At 41.5% G+C, this 21,055-nt stretch overlaps 1 protein-coding gene across 1 annotated transcript in view; it reads left to right on the plus strand.

Moving 5' to 3' along the window:
• Positions 1 to 21,055, plus strand: part of col27a1a (collagen, type XXVII, alpha 1a) — a 73,253-nt gene that overhangs the window by 13,476 nt on the left and 38,722 nt on the right. The window contains exons 4-8 of the mRNA XM_039780387.1: positions 1,637 to 1,690; positions 7,814 to 7,867; positions 10,030 to 10,083; positions 10,231 to 10,284; positions 17,852 to 17,896. Coding sequence (XP_039636321.1) covers positions 1,637 to 1,690; positions 7,814 to 7,867; positions 10,030 to 10,083; positions 10,231 to 10,284; positions 17,852 to 17,896 — 261 coding nt within the window. The remainder of the gene's footprint in view (positions 1 to 1,636; positions 1,691 to 7,813; positions 7,868 to 10,029; positions 10,084 to 10,230; positions 10,285 to 17,851; positions 17,897 to 21,055) is intronic.

Consider the following 21,055-nt stretch of genomic DNA (forward strand, 5'->3'; position numbering starts at 1 on the left):
GTATCGATACACAGATGCCAGTATCAATCTATTATTATATATGTGTTGGTCAGTTTGTCTGCTTGACAATCCCATTTTGCAGCAATAAAATTGAAGTGAGATGAACAAACCGAGAAATTTATCTTTTTAGATAAAATAACAAACATAATTTGATATTGGGAAAAATTTGAAGTTGGAAAAAAGGTAATAAATTGCAATATATCGCAGAATATTGCAATATGTTTCAAAATCGCAATAATATTGTATTGTGACATAAGTATCGGGATGATATCGTATCGTGAGGCCTCTGGGGATTCCCACCCCTAGTAGTTTTTAATTGAAATTGTTAGATACAAGTCAAATAAGTAAATTAAACAAGTAATATTTTGAAACAAATGCGTTCACAGATCATAGCACAACTATGTATGAAATTCAGATTCAGTTGTCAGGTGGCACAAATCATGTTCTAGCTACCTCTCGGACACAGTCAGCAAGTCTTAACCTCATAACTGAAAACAGACTTTGCCAGGCTGTGTTTGAAATGTGGTGATTGGATAATGTTTACTGATGTGGGGATTTCGTGAGACTGCTACCTCCCTGGCTAGAGAGCAGTCAACATACACATTCACTCTCAAAATAAAAAAAGAAATATGTTGAAGATGGACAGGTGCAAAGAGGAAAAGACAGTTGGAACAAACTAACAAACAAACAAGTGTAAGGATGAAGAGCCAAAGCAGGGGGTGGAAGTGTCAAGATGGACAGGAGTGTGTGTTGATGTTGACAGGTCCTTAGGCCACCACAGAGCATTCCACCTGTAACAATGGGGGTGGTCTCAACCATGGAGGTCTTCCTGGAAGAGATGACGAGGGCAAATTATAATCTTCAGAGCGATACACCAGATCGCAGACAGACAGTTACGTGCATTATATTGTATGGCTATGCTCACAATAACCTTTGGACTCAGGTTGGCGTGGTTTTGAAGTTGAAATTGTTTTTGAAGTTGTGCTTTGTCTCTTAAAGTTCATAGCCTTGTGAAAAATGAGCTGAGGAAACTACAGAAAGGGTAAAACTTTCACACTACAATAACTGCGCTTTATAGTAGATGCTGCTGCTTTTTTACTAGATCCTCATATCTGTTATCTCAGGCATTGGATTTAACAGCATAGTAAAAATACTGTCATTCATTTACAGTGAAGAAAACATTTAAAAAATGCCATATATAGAGACTTTAACACACATTTTCATCAGGATCCAGAGCCCTACAGGTAGCTCTTGTTGGCCACAGCAACCAACAGTAGCTCTGTTTTTCCCCACTTCTCCTTTTCCTCTTTTTTGATTGAAAGAAAACAAATGAGCGCAAGGTTGATAAAGCCACACAGCGGCATTGAGTGGCACAGGAAATGACCTGTTATTTCTAGTGCTTTCTACGGTTTCCTGCCACACAGGCTAAGACGTTCCTGATGGATAAGGCTGAATTACTTCAGAGGGAAAATGTGTCATTTCTTTACCTTGCAGCCATTGTGCACATATCTGTGGAAACACACAAAGGAGTCTTAATGACCTGATGATTTTAATAGAGTATGATAAAAGGGGATTGCTTGGGTTTTAAATAAGATTGTCTATATGCTGTCACTCAGTACACTTTCTCTTTCTTCAGGGACTGCCAGGACCTCCAGGGAAGCCAGGCCTGCCAGGCAAGAGGGGTCCTCGGGTAAGTCTCCTTGGTCACTCGCAAACACCTCCAGCCACATTAAACACACTTGCATTTGTAACCTGTAGAAATGGTTTAATCTGGTGTTCAACTATAAGATTTTTGTTTTTATGGTACCATGTTTAAGCGTGTCTTTATTTAGGTAAACTGTGGGTGTCTCTCTGCGTTCGTGTTTGTTTGTGTTTTTTGCTACTGACGCTGACGTACATGTTAACGAAAGCTCAAACACAGTAGTATAGCAGTATAGTAAATAACCCCTCTTGGCAGAGAGGTGACTCAGAAAGACAGACATACAGAGAGGACTGTATCTATGTGTTCCAGCCTAGAAGGCAACGTCCTGGACCATTTTCTAAAGTTACAATAATAACCTGCCAAGCCAGGCTCCCACATCACTTTAAATCCCTCCCATCACCCAGCTGACACACACACACACACACACACACACACACACATACACACACACACACATACACACACACCCACACACACACACACACACACACACACACACACACACACACTCACATACACACTAAGTTTTCCTATGCAGACAGATTGACCATATTCAGCACGGGGCTGCAAGTGCTGACCTCCCACCCCTAAGTATAAACAGGAAAACTCCTATAAAGACGGCCTTTCAAAAAGCTGGCTGTGCCACAGGATGCCTAATAAAAGCACTGTAAACAGACAGAGAACACATGGCTCCACTGGACTTTCTTCTCCTCACTGAGCTGTTGCAGCAGGCTGCACTAACATTTCATAGGAATCCCATTCTGGACTAATGAAAGGCCTCTTTCTCCAAGGCGGTTAAATAGATATAGTCTCATTCGTGGGTCTTCTTTGAGGAACTCTATTTTACTTCCTCTGTTACTCTCTTCAGACTAGATTATTGGATGAGTTGCAATGGAAATGTGCACAGACATTCATGTTCTCCAGAGGATGAATCCTGCTAACTTTGGTAATCCCCGGAATATTTACTCTAGCGCCACCAGTAGGTTGACATTGATGGTTTAGAAAAAATGTCTCATTCAAAAACTATTGACTTTATGAGCAAAACCTGCAAAACTAATAACATTCTCATCAGCCTCAGCTGTACTTTGTGTTTAGCACTATAAAGCAAATGTTAGATTGCTAACACGCTAAACTAAGTAAGATATCGAACATGGTAAACATTATACCTGCTAAACCTCAGCATGTTAGCGTTATTATTGTTTGCATGTTAGCATGCTGATGTTAGCATTTAGCTCAAAACACTGCTGCACCTATAAACAGCCAAACAGAGTCGCTAGCATGCCTGTAGACTCTTAAGTCTTGCTTTTTTATAGACTACAGAAGCTTCTCACTCATTAAAAGACGAACACTACAAACAAGCTACTCAGTCAGTCCAGACAATAGAAGTCTAAATGCATCAAATATACAGTAATGGATGCTTTATGTCAATGGATGCATGTGCTTGTGTCTTTTTATGTGTGTGTGTGTGTGTGTGTGTGTGTGTTTTTTTAATCACTTACTGTTTGTGTCTATAGGCCTATGTGTCGGAGAGACTCTTAAGCCAAAGTCTCTGTGATCCCCCACCACTATAGATGTATAAGGAGGTCTTTGTCTGGCTCTAATTAAAGCTATTTAAGCCCCCGCAGCACCTCCCATCCCGTCTCTAGTAGCAGTTCCACAACATCAGGCCCACTTAGGTGGATTTGTTATGATCAAAATCAAACTTACCTGGAATAAAACTTTAATTGGCCTTAAACATCACAAAATGTGATTGCGATATGACTGTGAGTGGAACTATTTTTGTCTTGTCTTGTGCAATATGCAATGCTACACAATTCCTCCAGCTTAGGTTGAAGCATGGACAGGTTTGGACATATGGTTTCGACTTAAACTTGTGCTTGGTAAAGCCCCTCTGCCTGTCTAAAACCTCATTCATCAGCAGTATGTATCACCTCATACTGATTTACATCCTGGCAGCTTAGAAGTGGTCTTTGTCAACCACAGCAAACCAGCTGTTAAACTGCCTGTGGCATTCAGTGGAAATGCGCAAACAATGAAAACAAGCATGTTCAATAAGAAAGCACTTGTAAAGGCTTTTGGATTTAATGCCACTTTAACAGAGGTCACTTGCGAACACGCCACTAGTGTCTGACTCTGACCTTACAGTCATTTTGTTTAACGCATACACAAGCACACATCAGCGCTCACACAGAAGTGTATACACGCTACAGCACTAATCCCACGTCCCTTTAGCACAGACATATATGGCTGTGTTTATGACCTGCCTATATAAAGAGTGAGACCGATTATGGAGCTTTCCTGTAAACAAACGCATTTATCAAGTTTAATGCTGTTGACGTGTGTGTGTGTGTGTGTGTGTGTGTGTGTGTGTGTGTGTGTGTGTGTGTGTGTGTGTGTGTGTGTGTGTGTGTGTGTGTGTGTGTGTGTGTGTGTGTGCAAACTCACACTCACAAACACGTTTTCCCTCTTGGCAAGAGAAGAGTGTGGTTTCAATTTGGGAAATTAAATTCACTTGTTCATCACTTGTTCATATAAGTTAACTCCAAATCTAAATTTACAGGTTGCAAAGGCTGCAGGCTCACAGGTGGCGTTGAATGAATTGTTCATAAGCATCATCACTTCATGTGAAAAACTAAATTCCAGTCAGAGTTTTTTTTTTTTTGCATGACCTTCCGTAGCCTTAGATTACTGGAAGTCTGCATGATGACACACAGAGCACCATTGAGCCCACCAAGCACCACCCATGAACCTTGACCTCTGATCCAAAACATGTGAGTGTGAGACGCCGTAGCTATAGCAACCGCTGTCAGTACAGAAGCATTTGCTAGGTGTCCATTTATAGTCCGGGTGAGCTCTTTCGAGTCTCTTTGAAGGTGCATAATGACGACGGTGGTAGGAGGGTGTGAGAGAAAACGTGCAGTGGATGCATTGCGGGTACACAGGCCGGTATCTATCTAAAGACTGGCTGCATGTATTCGTCTGGAGCCTGCTGGGTCAAAAGGGTCTTTGTCTGAGTGAAAAAATCTCGCCCATCTTTCCTCATCCTTCCCCTCCAAACCACTCCTCTGTCACTATACAAAATCCCCCCACCTCGCTCCACCTGTATGTAAAGCTAATTCAGATCACAGATGGACATTTCATATAGAAACCTGGAAAACTATGACTATAAAGAACTAAATGAGTAAAGGTGTTGAGTTCTTCTTAAGGCAACGGCTGTTTTGTTAGCACCAGGGGACAGATCAGCTTTTTAAGGGTCTTTACAATCCCCAGTGTAAACTGTGTATATGGATCTCTCCCCTGGAACATTACTGTAATAAGCTCCAGGACAGTAAAATTGCAGTCTATGCAATCTCTCTTTGGGCACTTTAGTACATTTTTTAACACCAGATTTTACATTTTTGGCATAAAGTTAGCTTTAGGTTAGGTCGTTATTTTTAAACTTGTCATGGCCATTATAAACTATTACTGTTATTGTTGTAAATCTCTAAAAAATACTTTGGACTACTTACTATTTCCTTTTTCATATGGTCACTGCATGATGTATTTAGCTTTAAAAACAAAAAAAGGTTTTGAAGTTTTGCCTTTTTACCAGCATCTTAATTCATTGGCCCTATCTGCTTCTGTTATTAAGAAGGTTTACTGTAATTTATATAGCATTGGGCTGCAAAGTTCTGCTCTTTTCACTTAGCGATGGCATAGCATGCTATTACGACTTTAACGAACAGTGAAATATTTTTCTGAATCCTCAGAGGAAAATCATTAAGTGTGTGTGTGTGTTGACTGGGATGTTTAATTAAGAAGACGTCCAGCGGTTTCACTTCTCTTGATCTAATGTTTAGTTTATCAAACATTGCCCCTTCGGCTCTCATTTGGAACGGCATCATACAAATTCTCTTTTATCTTTAATACGGTGACTGTATATACATTAAACTGTCTTTTACGAGCAAGCGTTGAAAGTCAGACTGTGTTTACAGCATTGCCCATTAAAAGGCCCCGTCTAAAATATTTAGTGTGGGAATGTAACCCTTGGAGTGATGTCATGCGTCCAGATTTAAGATCCACAAGTGCATATACAATATTTCTTGGCTTTAAGTTGCACGTATGGTGTTGATATATAATTTTGTCGATTTGAGCACTTACTGTATATTTATATACCAGAGAGCAGGAAGCATGCATGTTACCATAACATAAAATGCTAGGAGCCATTATTTCTTTAGATTTTGACCATTTTTCCTTAACTTAGAATCATAATGAATTGCACAGAGCTACATGTAGCAGCATTATTACCACAGGAACCACAGTAACGCCCTGCATCGCTGTTCAGAGGTTGGTGGCTTTTCATTTGATAGCCCTCAGCTTGTGTGCACCCCACCCTAGTCTTCTCTAATTAGACACCTGTTGTGCGAGAGAGGGACACGACATGGAGGCAAGGGCACAGTACCAAATGTTGATGCCAGCCTGTGCCTACCAGTGTACTGCCCAATGCTGCGGTAAACCAGAGGGTTCATTTTGAAGCATGTAATTGAAACATGTCTAGTTTGTTTAAGTTTATTTAGGGCACAACAGCATCCCTTAACACCAGTCTGGACACACTAACTCTCGAGGGAATGCCAGCTGAATACAAACTGAAAATGAAAGGGGAAAGAGAGTGTGGGAGAAAAAGGGGCAAGATCTTTCAAGCTTGCGAATCCTTGGAATGAAAATATTCACATTTGTGAAACATAACAAGTTAAAAACAGATCAGACATCATCAAAACAGCATTATTAAATCATGTGGATTGTTTGTTTGTTTTTAGTTCAGAAATCAGAAATCATGATTGTTCTGTGTTTTAGAGATAACAACACCTATATGCTTAGTAACGTCCTGTTCATTCCTGAGAAGCTCTGTCTCGAGTGAATCAGACATGACTGTTGTCAAAGCGCCCTTTGAAAGGAAGAGCAGTTACAGCAAAAGGCATTTATGTTGTCATGTCTGCAACCGACCAGTATGTCTGTTTTTGAACTTTGCTCAAAGGGCTTTTTTGTTGAGCTGTACTGTATAACCCATCCCAAACCCCACATTACTTTTTTCCCCTCTGTTGGATAATAAAGAGCTGCCTGGATGTTGCTAGATGTTATTTTTTGATGCTGCAGACCAGATCACTAATGTAATGGCTTCCTGATTTGTTTTGACTCACCTCAGTGAAACTTGCTGACCCGGCTCTTAAATCAATTGTGGCTTTTTTCCCGCCCTCTCTGACTCGCTCGACCCTTGACCCACTCAGGGGGTAGGTTAGGGGCCCAAAGGGTGCCGCAACACGTGGAGGGCAGGAGCGAGGTCAGAGATCCACGGAAAAAGTCACTCACAGGAAGAGAAGGTAGACAGACAGACAGATAGATGAATGGTACAGACGTAGCAACAACCCCTTTGTTAATGTCTAATGGCTGCAGCTTAAACCAAAATAAAAAAATTTGGTGTAGATTCATTCTCTGGCTTCCAAAGGTTTTCTGCTAAACCGTCCCACGGGGGCTGCTGGACGAGTCGAGAGGGTTCACATTACCAATATACTGCTACTGTAGATCTTGCTTTGTTTGCTTTCAGACACAGTTGTGTTCATTTCCTCAGCAACAGCCAATGCGGAGAGAAACACACACCAGCGGAGGAATTCAAAATGTTATGATACGAGATGATCTGCATTACTCATTAAGATGCCGTGCAAATGTGTGTTTGTGTGTGTGGATGGGGGGTTGTGGAGTGTGGAGGCAACAGGGGGCAGGAAAACCACATCCATATGGTGAAGCAGCTCCACAGAGCCCCATTTTCCGTAAGCTTCTACCCCCAACACCAACCCCAAATACCTCACCACCCAACTCACACACACACACACACACACACACACACACACACACACACACACACACACACACACACACACACCTAAAGTATAGGAAAATAGGTTAAAGTAGCATGAAATCTGAGGTTCTCCAGACAGACAGACCCCCCCCCCCACCCTTCCCTGGTCTTCACAGTAGCAAAGCCACAGTCTGCATCAGCTATATCCCAATATGATGATTGATAGAGATCTCGATCACTGTTTGATCATGTTTTTCTCCCATCTGGCTTTTCCACAGGGCGCCCCTGGTCCCCATGGAAACCCTGGCCGAGCTGGTCCACCCGGGCTCAAGGTATCTTACACACTGTTGCGCTAACTAATGATCACAAGTCAGACTTTTTTTAATTTTTTTTATCAAGAGCCTGGCAGCCACGTTGATTTTTTCCATTACATGATTACTGCTAATTTAATAAAAAATGTATCATCTTCTGTTGCCTCTAATCCCATGAGAATGTGTTAGATTTTCAGTTTTTCTATATCAGCTGGAATCCATAAAGGGAACAAGGGTAATGGATCTTTGTGGCTAAAGAATCAGGGCTATCTAAGTTCACGGCAGGCAGCCTGGAAGTGTAAGACAATCCAGTACAAACACCCTGGCACTTAATACTGAAGAGCTGTTATCACTTTAACATGTGTGCCGCAGAGGTGAATGTCAGGATTCCCAGTCATATTTAAAGTTCATTAAGGTTGTTCAGATTTTTGGAGGTCCGCTCGATGTAGGCTGTGAGTCTATGTTCTACCTATGCAACTGGAGTGGAGAGAGAAGGGTAGTTGGATACCAGGGGAGTTGAAGTGATTTATCAGAGCTCCAGGGAAAGACATTACGAGTGGGAAAGTGGGAACTCTAAATAAATCTGTCTAATTTTAACGTGTAAACAGAAGATGACCCTGCCCAATGCAAATTCTCTGCATCCCTCATCTGATTGTCTGGACTGATGTATGCTTTAGCAAACACCCTTGACCTCTGGTACTGTGTGCTCAGGGTGAGGAACACTACCGCTTTTTAAAGTGCATTATGAAAATGCCTTGCATAAATGATAAATGTGCAGCTGCCCTGCCTGCCCTACACAGAGCCCTGACCTCCCCAGGTCACCCAAACAGACTGTGTTTGTCCTTGTCTCGCTGACGTAATTTATAATATTCCTTGTTACATTCTCTTCACTTTTTGCAGTCTTCTTCCCATCATTATGTAACTGGTTCTCACCCTTATCTTATCCTACATGCTTTAATTTACTTACAGGAATAGTTATATATACATAGTACTTGTTTTCTTCGTAGATGAGAAGATAGATACCATCTTGAGTGGTATCTGTCTTCTCATCTAGGTCTCAGCAAGGAAGCAAATCAGCATATTTCCCCAAATTTAAAACTCTTCCTCTAAGAGCTAACAACATCCATCACTAATAAGGATCAAATCGGAGGCTACGGTAGAGGAACTGTAGCTTAGCATAAATACTGGAAACAGCATAAACAGCTAGCCTGGCTCCTTCCAAAAGTAACACAATTCACTTACCAGTGCCTCTAAACCTCACTAATTAACACATTATATCTTGTTTGTTAAATCCGTACAAAATAAACCCTAAGTTTGTGGTTTTATGTGCCAGACTATTGCTTAGCTGGGAGCAGTGAGCCTGGAGGAAGTCACCACACCTGGCCAACAAAGTAATTTGTGAGCTTTATAGGCGCTCAGTAAGTGGACTTTGTATTAGATTGTGTAAGTATTTCAAAAGGTTGAACTATTCCTTTGAGATGCATATCATGTAATCGTAGAAAAGTCCCTGGTAAATAATAATGATAAAAAAAAGGGTTGATAGTAAAAATGTTAGTCAAACAAACACGTCAGATCCAAGAGCACTCAAGGAACACTAATGAAGTGATAATGGAAAAAAGTGGAGTACGTTTTTGAAACCGTGCCTCAGTGAATGAAGAGTAAATTCTCGGCGGAGTGGTGCAGAGCAGACTTCTTCTAACTGGCAGTAGTGTTGAGGGAATGAGTCTGAAGCGTTTGATGTCTGGAGGTGCACTGCGATCTTTGCTCTTTCATCGTTGAAATGAAACAAAGTTGTAAATAGCAGGAGTCCATGCACTCAGCACTCAGTCTAATTTCCGATCCATAGCTTTGATGTGCTGAAGCCCCATTATTGTTACTTGCTGACAATGAAGTTTGCTGTGTGTGACTGGAGGGGCACTGAACCCACGTAATGCACTGCGCCTAAGAAAAGCATCTGTAATGTGAATAACTAACGGTTGTTTTTCATCATTTGTAGCTTCCTATTATCTAGTATGGGATTTCTAGAGTCAAGCTTTTGTAAGCTTAACCCTTTGTCCAACGGAAATGTGTTGGCCATGAATCTATCTATTAATATGATTTTTAGTCAGATACTTTCAGAGACTAAGGTACATTTGGGTTTTTCACCCATACAAAGTCCTCCTTTGTGTTTTTCTTTTCCTCAGGGCAGAAAAGGAGACCCTGGCATCTCACCTGGGCCAGCACCAAAAGGAGAGAAGGTATTGCATCCCCCCTTTTCTTACACACTACATTAATTTGTAACAACGTCCTGCTTGGCAAGCTCCTATAGCACATTTATGATTGCTATTTGTGCAACCACTCATTGCTGCATTAGTGCCTTTTGACATTCTCGCTTTTTGTTCAAGGGAGACTCAGGGATTCTTGGCCTGGTTGGACTGACTGGCCAGGAAGGTCGGAAGGTAAGACCAAACAATACACCTAAATACCCTTGCACCAAATTCCTTCCAATGCTTGCTATAGGAGCTCCCATTTACCACTTGATGTTGTGAGTAAAATGGTTACATCTGCAAACTTTGAATAGTGAGGCCCTTGTTAAGTTTGGGAAAGAAATAAAGTTTGCATTGGTCATTGTCACCATTTCATTACCCTTTTGTTTTTTGTGTGTGTGTGTGTGTGTGTGTGTGTGTGTGTGTGTGTGTGTGTGTGTGTGTGTGTGTGTGTGTGTGTGTGTGTGTGTGTGTGTGTGTGTGTGTGTGTGTGTGTAAACCCACTCATCTTTGTAAAGATCTCTCCTTCTTTCCTCCTCCTTAATTCTCTCTTTCTCTTTGTGCTTTGCTCACCATTTTTCCATCTGTGTTGGCTGGATTCAGCACAGAGGGTTTTTAATGCTGGCAGGAAGGATGTCATGAGGGATGAAGGGGAGAGGGGGGTTGTCATCAGGGATACAAGGATGGGTATCATGCACTCATGCGCTCAAACACAAAATCCCCAGTGTCTTAGATGTTACTTAAGTCAGAACTTGAGTGATTCACGAGTGTAGGGAAGAAATAGTGTGACAGAGCTTCTGGTAGACAGGAATGGAACAAGAGTGAGTCCAACGGGAAAGTTTGAGTTGTGTAGGCTATGTCTCTAAGTTCACGATTGTGTGCATGCATTCCTGCGTGCTTGTCAGTGTTTGTGCATGTAAAACAGACATCAAGATACAATAAAGCAGTGATTCCCAACAAGGGGTAAATATACCCCAAGCGGTACTTCTGCAGTTAACAGGGGGTTAGTCTATATCCTTGACGTTACACTTCCGGGATTGCTCTGGTGCAGATCTCAGATCTCTGCATGGCAAATTGAGACAGCTCGCTAGCTTATTTGTCCAATCTGAGTTTTCTCTCACACGGCTCTGTGCGGAGCTAAAGAAATCCCCGAATGCTATGTGGAGTAGCCAGACCCTCCTTCAGCGCACTTTGGAGGAGGGTCTGGCAAAGCGAGACTACCAGGGGGTAAATGGAAAAATGGTAGAGTAGGTCTGTTAATTGAATGTGAAAAAAAACAACAGACATAAACACCAACTTAGCTTGTAAGTAAGCAGATACGTTTAAACAGTAAGCTAATGGTTGGAATAGTTAGCTAAAATTAACAAACAGATAAAATACTTAGCTAAAAGTAATGGATGAACAGTTCCAATAGTTAGTTAAAAGTAATGGATAAACAGTTCAAATAGTTAGCTACAGCAAGAGATAAGTAGTTGAAATAGCTTGTGTTAAATTTATTGGATAAAGCGTTAGCTAACAGTTAGCTAATTGACCAAACCGACCTAAACTATTTAAAAAAATAACAATCATGCTGTAAATAATAGTGTTTAATAACTGCCAGATTAAAATCACACACACACACACACACACACACACACACACACACACACACACACACACACACACACACACACACACATATATGATTTTGAACATGACAAATGGGTTCTTGAGTTCATCAGACAGGGCTGTGGGCTTAGTCTAGGAACCTCTGCAATACAAGACACAATCACTACAACTGTCTTGATGCTTAGTGAGTCTTCTGTGCTCCTCAGGTCTGAAGTAAAATAATCGGTTTCACTTATTCTTAAACAATCCAATGTAAAAACACGTCTCATGGTGGCAGAAGAAGATCATAGACTGCTTTCAGTCACATGCTGTATCAAATAGAATTGAGCCCACTGATGCACACATTTCAAACAAAGTAGAATAATTAGTTTAGTTATTAAATATAGCAGGTAGATTGTATGTATTTCAGAGGTGCAGAGGTGTAAAGTGCCTCTGCATGTATTCACTGACTTCCCAGAGCCACAGTGCTCTGTAACAGAGTGTCGGACTCTACTTGGATGGCTGCCTCAAGTTTAACATATGGCTTTAGTTAGGAGTCGGCTTTTCTCTGTGTGTCTCTGTGTCCAGTTGTATGTCTCTGTCTTTCTGTTTCTCGCACACACTCAGTCAGAATGGAAAATGTAAAGCTGGTGGAAAATATTTGCAGATTTCTTTCAAGCTAAATGAGTCTTAGCAGTGATTTGACGGCCTGTCATGTGCAGATGAGAGTGTAAAACATACAGCTGAGACAAGCCACAAATGATTGTCTGACATAAAGGTAAGATTACCTGACACGGACAGAAACTGAAAGTGCATAGCCTACTCCCTACCTGTTTACAATTAGATGATCAATGCAAATGCTCAGTACCTTGTCTTTTATGAAGCCCAAGTGTACATTATAGCTGCCACTTCGGAGTATATTAGAATGGCACATCATCACTATGGGAAGTTGTTGCCATGGCATCTTCATCAAAACACACTCTGACATCATCACAGCATGCCTCAGGTATTGGTCGATGGCCCACAGACATGATGACTGTAAAGGAAACTTGTTAAATTAACCGCAAGGAGTCAGCTTCCTTTCCGAACACAAACATGGAGTGGCTAGTTAACCCATTTGTGCGAAACAATGTACAATAACTTCTCATAGGTCTCAGCTGTGCTTCACACACTGTTGATGTTAATTAATCTTGATCCTACATGCCTACACATTGCACCACTATGACAGAGACGTGAGTCAATGTCCAAACTGTTCTGTGGTAGCGCAGACTGTCTAGAAACAGGCTTTGTTTTGTTCTGTTCGTTTTGGGTCCGCTCAGGTGGAAAGTCCCAGGCGTGTCCTGTCCTGGTGCAGGTCTCTCCACTGAGGCCTGCTGCAAGGTTAATACAATATTGAAAAGCAATGATGACTTTTTTTTTTTCAATTACATTGCAGTGGCAGTGGTGGGCCCCCCTGAAACACCCATGTGCTGTTTTGCTCGCTTGGCTCGGTACTCTGAAGCTGTGGTTTCGGAAAACGGGACAACAGCAGCTTTTCCTCTGTTCTGCTCCGTATTTTCCCTTCCACCTTGTATGTCTCTCTCACACACACACATACACACACACACACACACACACACACACACACACACACACACACACACACACACACACGCTCTTTATCAGCCTTAAGTTGACTCTTCATCCGGGAATTCTGGAATTTGGCTGCTGGTTTTCCATGGAAAACTTTAATGGAGAAAGCAGTAGTGCTTTGAACGTGAGATAGGAGTGTGTGATTTTACACCGCCAGACAAGCCAAGCATGTTCCGCTCTGTACAACATTTGTTCTACCAAGCACACTGAATGGCTTTTCAGTATGGTAGGCAGGGTCAGGGAGAGGGAACACACACACACACACACACACAGGGCCAAACCTCAACTACAAGGCCACATTACAAGCCATACGTCTTACCTTACTGCCTCCATCCTTCTTTTCCTCTACATCTATTCCCACAGCTAGTTGATCTGTATCTTCTCACTGTTTGTCTGCCTTTTCTACATCTGTCTTTCACACTATGACTGCTTTTTCCCCCTTAAATTGTGACTTAGCTTTGTTGGTATTTGTTAATACTGTATATTACTTTGTCTCAGTAGCCCTAGAATTTTTAGAGTCCGCTATTATCAGTGGGTACCTAATCCCGAACCGTATTATGTCTATATGCTTTTGTGGATGTTGATTACAGGAATAGTTTGACATTTTGGATAATATGCTTATTGCCATGAGTAAGATGAGAAGATCAAATTACTCTTGTTTAAGAATAGAGCTAGTCAGGATGCTGTTAGCATAGTTTAGCATAAAGAAGTTACTGCACCCGGCTGTAAAAGCAGGTAAAGCCCAGTAAAGCCAAAAATTGACATTTTTACATTTCTGTTTGTGTACAGATTAAACAAATGAGCGTTAGGGGTGCTTGGACCTTGGACAGAGCAATGCAAGCTGTTTATTTGAAAGAAATTCATTATGTCAGAGTTGCAGGCAGTTATTAAGACTATTTAAGAGTAATAGTGTTGTCCCAAAAAGTCAGTTAGAGAGTCAATATGCAACTACAAAAGTCAGTCAACTAATCCATAAACACTCATGTCGACCAAGTTTCTATTCTGGGAAAATATGACTGTCTTGAGACACATTATTTTTGGGATTTGTTTATAAAAAACGTGCCTACATGTACATGTGCTTTTCACATATGTGCTATACATACATGTGTGAGGATTTTAGGGTCAATGATGGATGACACTGTGCATAGACCTCTTTGCATTTTCATTGCGTTTTATGACACAGTGAAACATTTGTGTGTAAATGTACTACGATTTAATCCTCACAATTGCTATTGCTGACTAGATAAGATGTTATACAGATACTTTTCAAACTAAGTCCAAACCATAGTTGTCCTAACAAGAACATCCTACAAACACAAAGTAGAATGATCTTCTGTAATTTCCCTTCAGGGGCTAGACAGTGTATTAATCACCCTCGTTTTCCTCATTTATTGTACGGCATTAATCTGTCTGAAGCTCCCCAAGACCTGTTCCAAACCAAACTCTCTCCATTTAGCTTCTGCCAATTGTTCAAACTAACAAATCCACATGCTCATCATCATTGTAATTATGGAAGAATTCAAATCAACCATCATTTTCTTTGCATGTTTCACAATAACTGCAACAAATCATTGCTCCATCTTCCACTATGCTAGTAGTTTAATAGTGATACTGCATGCAAGCACAACATGCTGCTGAAATTGCGGTTCAGACGGGGATGAGATGAGGGATGTTTTTTCCGCTTGGGAGATTTCAACCAAATTGTTGGGTTTGTGCAGTTGTTTGTTACGTCTGTGCCCGCCAGACATCCGCATGCAGGGTTTATGTTCTGCTGTAAATGTATGCAGCTAGACGATTGCCCTGAGCAATCATCAGCAGAGGGAATTTGCAGGGAGAGCGAGAGAGGTGGAAAGATGAAAGCAGAGATGAATGAGATGAGGGGTATATTTCTGCTACCAGGGCACTGTCCAGTGGAGGCAGACAGTGGACACATATAGTAAATACAGTTGTAAGCAGACACGAGGCTTAGGCTCATTTGAACACCCACAGAGTTAAGTGTGTACATAGTAGCTGGTAATGAGTCAGAAGAATGACATGTCTTTTGCTGACACAATATGTCTTTTATTTAAGTTCTCAAAATACGCTTAACGTTCCCTGGGGCACTCCTCGCCTTAGTGGGGTAGGATTGGGGGGGGGAGTGTTACAGGGTGCTATGAAAAGCATTCTGGTGGGTTTATCTGATTGAACACACATGCTCATTAAGCAAGTGGCACTGTAAACACAGGTGGACCGGTGGGAATGGCTGCTCTCATAAGCAAGCTCATAATAAGTGAGATAAGGATCTGAGATGGTCTGGCTGGGTTTGGGAGGCTATGGTTAATGCCCTATGTGTGTGTGTGTGTGTGTGTGTGTGTGTGTGTGTGTGTGTGTGTGTGTGTGTGTGTGTGTGTGTGTGTGTGTGTGTGTGTGTGTGTGTGTGTGCGCGTGTGTGTGTGTGTGTGTGGCTGTGGCTCATGGACCTCACAGCACAGCCTGGAAACATAGGCCGCTACACATGTTTGTACTATAAGTAAGCCATGTAATTACATGACGGTGTACATGTATCTTTGTGTGTGTACTTTCCTTCCTGTCCTGTTTTTGACATGTGTATGCGTGCACACATGCAGGGGTTTAATTGGGATTTGTTATGTGGAGGGACTCTGTGGGTTCAGGGTTGCTAGCTACCAAAGATTGGAGACAAGGCCTGCTGCAAAGTATCTTGCGTTTAAGTTGTAGTATCATTTAGTAAAAGCAAACATTTTTTAAGCAAAATATCAGAGCAATTTACTCCCTACCTTGCCATCTACATATCACTCTCTGCCATTAGTGCTGTCTGACTGACTGTCAAGTGAGGTCGCTTCTTCTTCTTTTTCTGATTTATGGCAGGTGGCAACCAGCGTTAAGGTGCATTACCACCACCTAGACTAAGGTCGCTGATCTTCTGGTAGCTTTTAAGGAAACCATTGACAGAAAAAAAAAGGACACCCTGTGAAAGTTCTGATGTTCGCACGTTCTTGCATCACCTTATTTGGGCTATGTTGCTCTAAAAAAATTCGTTTTAATCAATGTTTGAATTATCAAGACCGAGAATTGTGTAAAAATATATGAATTGTTGAAGATGTGCTAACTTAAGCGCCCCCTGATGACATAGAATAGTTTTTTTTGTATGCCATGAGAATGGCATCAGGTCACTACATCTCCTGAAAAGTGGAGAAGTAGATGGAAAACAGAGATCAACCAAAAGGAGAAAATTAGGCTAGTGGCAACAGATGGACATTCAGTTTCAGACACATGAAGCCCTGACTCAGACAAACACAAATTCATCAACACGTTATTATAACTGTGTTTTGCAGTTATCCAACATCAAATGGAAATCTTCGAAAACGTCGGTTCTCTTTACAACACTGCTTACCAACAGGGCTTTCATAAAATTATGAAAAACAAACCCCTTTCTGCGTGTGTTACGGAAGTGGTCTACCAGCACCTGGTGACATCTCTGTTTGTTTAATGTGTATTGCTCATGTATTTTCATCCCAGCTCCAGGAGTCTTTTCCTCCTAGTGGTCTTTTGATGATGTGCAACAGATGATTTGAGGTGATAACGAGGCAGAAAAGTTCTCCAACAGAACGCTTGGATTTGTGTTAGAAGCAGAGAAAATTGTATTTTAGTTTAATGATTAGGTCTGTGATGAAAAACTGTCTAAAAATATTTATTTTATTTGAACTGTAATATTGGCACCAAATGTATTGTTGACACAGTTGCTGTACCTGTTTAAGTACTACAGTAATTGTGAAGTATAATGCTGACAATGGCAGTTTAAAGTGCTGGTATGACGTTGTAAAGCCAGTGAGAGTGATCATGTAACATAATGAGAACAGGGATGCTGTGTCCTCTCCCCCTGCTGCAGTCAGATGGTTAAAGGATGGTTTACAGGAACTCAGGAAGTCTTGGCTTGGTACTCTGGAGCTGTGGTTTAGGAAAACGGGACAACAGGAGTCTTTCCTTTCTTTCCTCTTCTGTTTATTTTTTTTTTCTTTCCTCTTATTTCTCTCTTGCTCTCGCACTCTATCAAACTGTGGTCTGGAAAGAAATGCCTTCCCAACTTTGATTTAGTTGTTCTCCACTCTTTGTTGGGGGCCTTTCATAGCTGGAGTCAGCAGAACCATAGAAAATACTATGTCAGGTTGTATTCAGTGTTGTAGTCTGCTCTGCAGACGGAGGGAGGGACCTGCTATCTGACTCAAACAGGAAGGCATTTATATGCTCAACATGCCATGATTCTGGCACGGCCTTGCGAGCACCATTTCTCTATGAACACGGCCAATGGAAAGTCTGATCCCTTGACAGAAGGGCAGATTGATTCCTTGCATATGGCACTGGACTTGTCTGTCTGCCCTGTTATCGTTGACATGCATATTTTACTTTGCACAAAACTACACTTGTTGCTTGTCAGGTTTTTCCTTGTCTGTGTACTGTTTCAGAATTTCTGTGGTTTCTTTCACCTGTCCATAGTTATATGCTTCAACTAACTTCCCATGCCTCTTTATGTTTGTCTCTTTAGGGACAGAAAGGTTACCCTGGTCCACCTGGACTCCCTGGTGAGCCTGTAAGTATCTTTCTCTATTCCATCAATACCTTTTTCCCTGGCTTTAATACTATGTAAATGCTGTTCTCCCATGTCACTGCTATTCTTTACACTTCCATTAATCCCACACATCTTGCAATTTATGCCAAGATGATGTAATGTTTTTGTCCTTGTTTCTTATATGTGTATACACTACCGGTCAAAAGTTTTAGAACACCCCAATTTTTTTAGTTTTTTATTGAAAGTCCAATGAATAGCTTGAAATGGTACAATGGTAAGTGGTGAACTGAGGTTAAAAAAAAAGTAAGGTTACCCAAAACTAAAAAATAATGTACATTTCAGAATTTTACAAAAAGGCCTTTTTCAGGGAACAAGAAATGGGTTAACAATGTAAAGCTGTTCTGCAGCAATGGAGGTTGATCAAGCTTTGAAAGTTGGTGCTACCAATTCCCACAAGTGTTCCAACTTGTCTGTATTACTTACAACCCCTTCTGTTTGTATAAAAGTATTGTTGGAACACACTGTGGTACCGTACCCTGGTGAGCATTATTTGAACAGTATTGTACTGCAGAAAGTAGTGTGTTGCCATAAAAATGGCGGGAAAAAGGCAATTAACAATGGAAGAGAGACAGACCATCATAACACTTAAGAATGTTGTTCTTTCCTACAGAGAAATTGCGAAGAAAGTCAAGGTGTCAGTGAGTACAGTATTCTTCACCATCAAAAGGCACTTAGAAACTGGGGGGAACTCTGACAGGAAGAGGTCTGGCAGACCCAAAGCCACAACAGAATCAGAAGACAAGTTTCTGAGAGTCAACAGCTTGCGTGATAGGCGGCTCACAGGACAACAGCTTCAAGCACAGCTTAATAGTGGTCGTAATAAGCCAGTCTCAGTTTCAACTGTAAAGAGAAGACTTTGAGCTGCAGGTTTGATGGGTCGAGTTGCAGCAAGAAAGCCATTACTAAGATGTCAGAATAAGAAAAAGAGGCTTGCCTGGGCCAAGAAACATCGTCAATGGACTACTGAAGACTGGAAGAAGGTGTTATGGACTGATGAATCAAAATTTGAAATCTTCGGTTCATCACGCAGGATTTTTGTACACCGTCGAGTAGGCGAAAAGATGGTTCCTCAGTGTGTGACATCAACTGTCAAACATGGAGGAGGAAGCGTGATGGTCTGGGGCTGTTTCGCTAGATCCAGGGTCGGTGATTTGTACAGAGTGAAAGGCACCCTGAACCAAAACGGCTACCACAGCATTTTGCAGCACCATGCAGTACCCTCTGGTATGCGCCTAGTTGGTCAGGAAGATAATGACCCAAAACAGAAGTCCAAGCTATGCCTGAACTACCTTAGGAAAAAATAACAAGATTGTTCATTTGTTCTATTCTTTTATTTCAGAGTACAATAAGACATTGAACTGCATGAATTTCAATAAAAACCTGGAAAAATTGGGGTGTTCTAAAACTTTTGACCGGTAGTGTGTGTATATATATATATATATAAAACATCCCTGATGCACACCCATAATCTGCACTTTGTGCATTTGCCCCAATGAGTGTATGGACTCCACCATCAAGGCCCTTATCAGTGACTAATCCCTCATATTCTCACGTCTCACCTCATTCTTTAAAAGCTCAGTCATCATCCACTCTATCTGTGTGTATGTGTGTGTTTGTGTGCACGCAGCAAGCATGCCTGAGGTGAAGCCATATTAGATTAGCCTGTTATGAAGTACTGGTGAGGATAGACATCTGGCCAAAGTGCTGTGCTGCAGCGCTGCTCTCCAGGATATCAGAAAGCGATGCCAAAGAGAGAGAAAATAGAGAGAAGAGAAACGGGAACAAGCCAACTAGGCCAACAGTGACACACTCACGGCTATAACACTGCAGCTTTGGAGAAAGTTTTCCTTTGTGTGACTTTCTGTCTCTGGACCATGTTCAGCCTCTCCTACAGCATGTTACCTTGATGCCATCTCAATCGTGTGTGCGCATGTCATTTCTCTTATAGTCTCTTTCTCCTCTATCTGTCCCTCTTTCTTTAAACTATGGAAATCAGTTCAACAAGTGGGAGGAGACATGACTCTAGCTGTTTAGTCCAGCCCAAAAGGACTATTTTAAGTATGGAGCATCCAGCCTCTTGTCCAGAGCTATTTTCAGTCAGGCTGTCAGGGTCATACTACTGTTGGTATTAAGGAAAGGCCTGAGTCATGGAAAGCAGAGTGGAACATTTTCCTCATTGTCACAGGGTTTTAAGCAAGTCCCCGTTCTCCGGGTGACGTCACTTGCACAGGGAGTTCCCGCACTACTTATCCTGGAGGAGTACTCTTGCTCTCTCACCGCCATGTCCTGTCACTCTGTCCATCCTCGAACACCCCCTTCTTTCCCACAGAGCTGCTACTGATGGTGATGATGATGACGGCTCTAGCCCTGAATCTGAATCACCGTAGCAGCAGTGATAGAATAATAAGCACAACTGTTTGGCAGTGTGGACTCTCCAGCTATTAAGAGCAAAGACCAGCTGGTGTTGATAAGTCTTTGTTACTGTAATACGCCATGGGCCGTGCTCAGAGCCCCTCTTCACTGCTGACCAGTTAAAGATCCAAACCTCATTCAGCCAAAATCTTGTCTGGTTTTAACTGGCTGCATTATGCACTATATGTATCCAAGAGAGGGAATGGCAAGCAGTGCACCTGGCTACACGTCCGGAGTGTGTCAAAGGAAGTTATACATGAACACTTCACTCTGAGAATTTTGGATACAGTCTGCTGCACACACACACACACACACACACACACACACACACACACACACGCACAAAGCACACACACACAAACCACACTCCTAATTAGCTTCTATGCACAGTCCACATCTCATTAACTCTTAGCAGTAACCATGAGTCCTGGTACCCAACAGATATACTTGGTAGGAATGGTAGTATTTACATTTACTCACGTACGGTACTTAAGTACCAGTTTAAAATACTAGTATTATAAATATAATAAATATAAATACTTACTATAATAGTAAGTATTTTCATTTCATGCCACTTTATATTTCTACTCCACTACAATTCAGAGGCAAATCTTGTAGTTTTTGCTACATGATCATCATTGTTAATAATAAATTAAAATACAGTGAAAACAGCATAAAACAACACAACAGTAAAAACAATACTTAACA

Source organism: Perca fluviatilis, chromosome 17, assembly GCF_010015445.1.
Source record: "Perca fluviatilis chromosome 17, GENO_Pfluv_1.0, whole genome shotgun sequence".
Taxonomy (NCBI): Eukaryota; Metazoa; Chordata; class Actinopteri; order Perciformes; family Percidae; genus Perca; species Perca fluviatilis.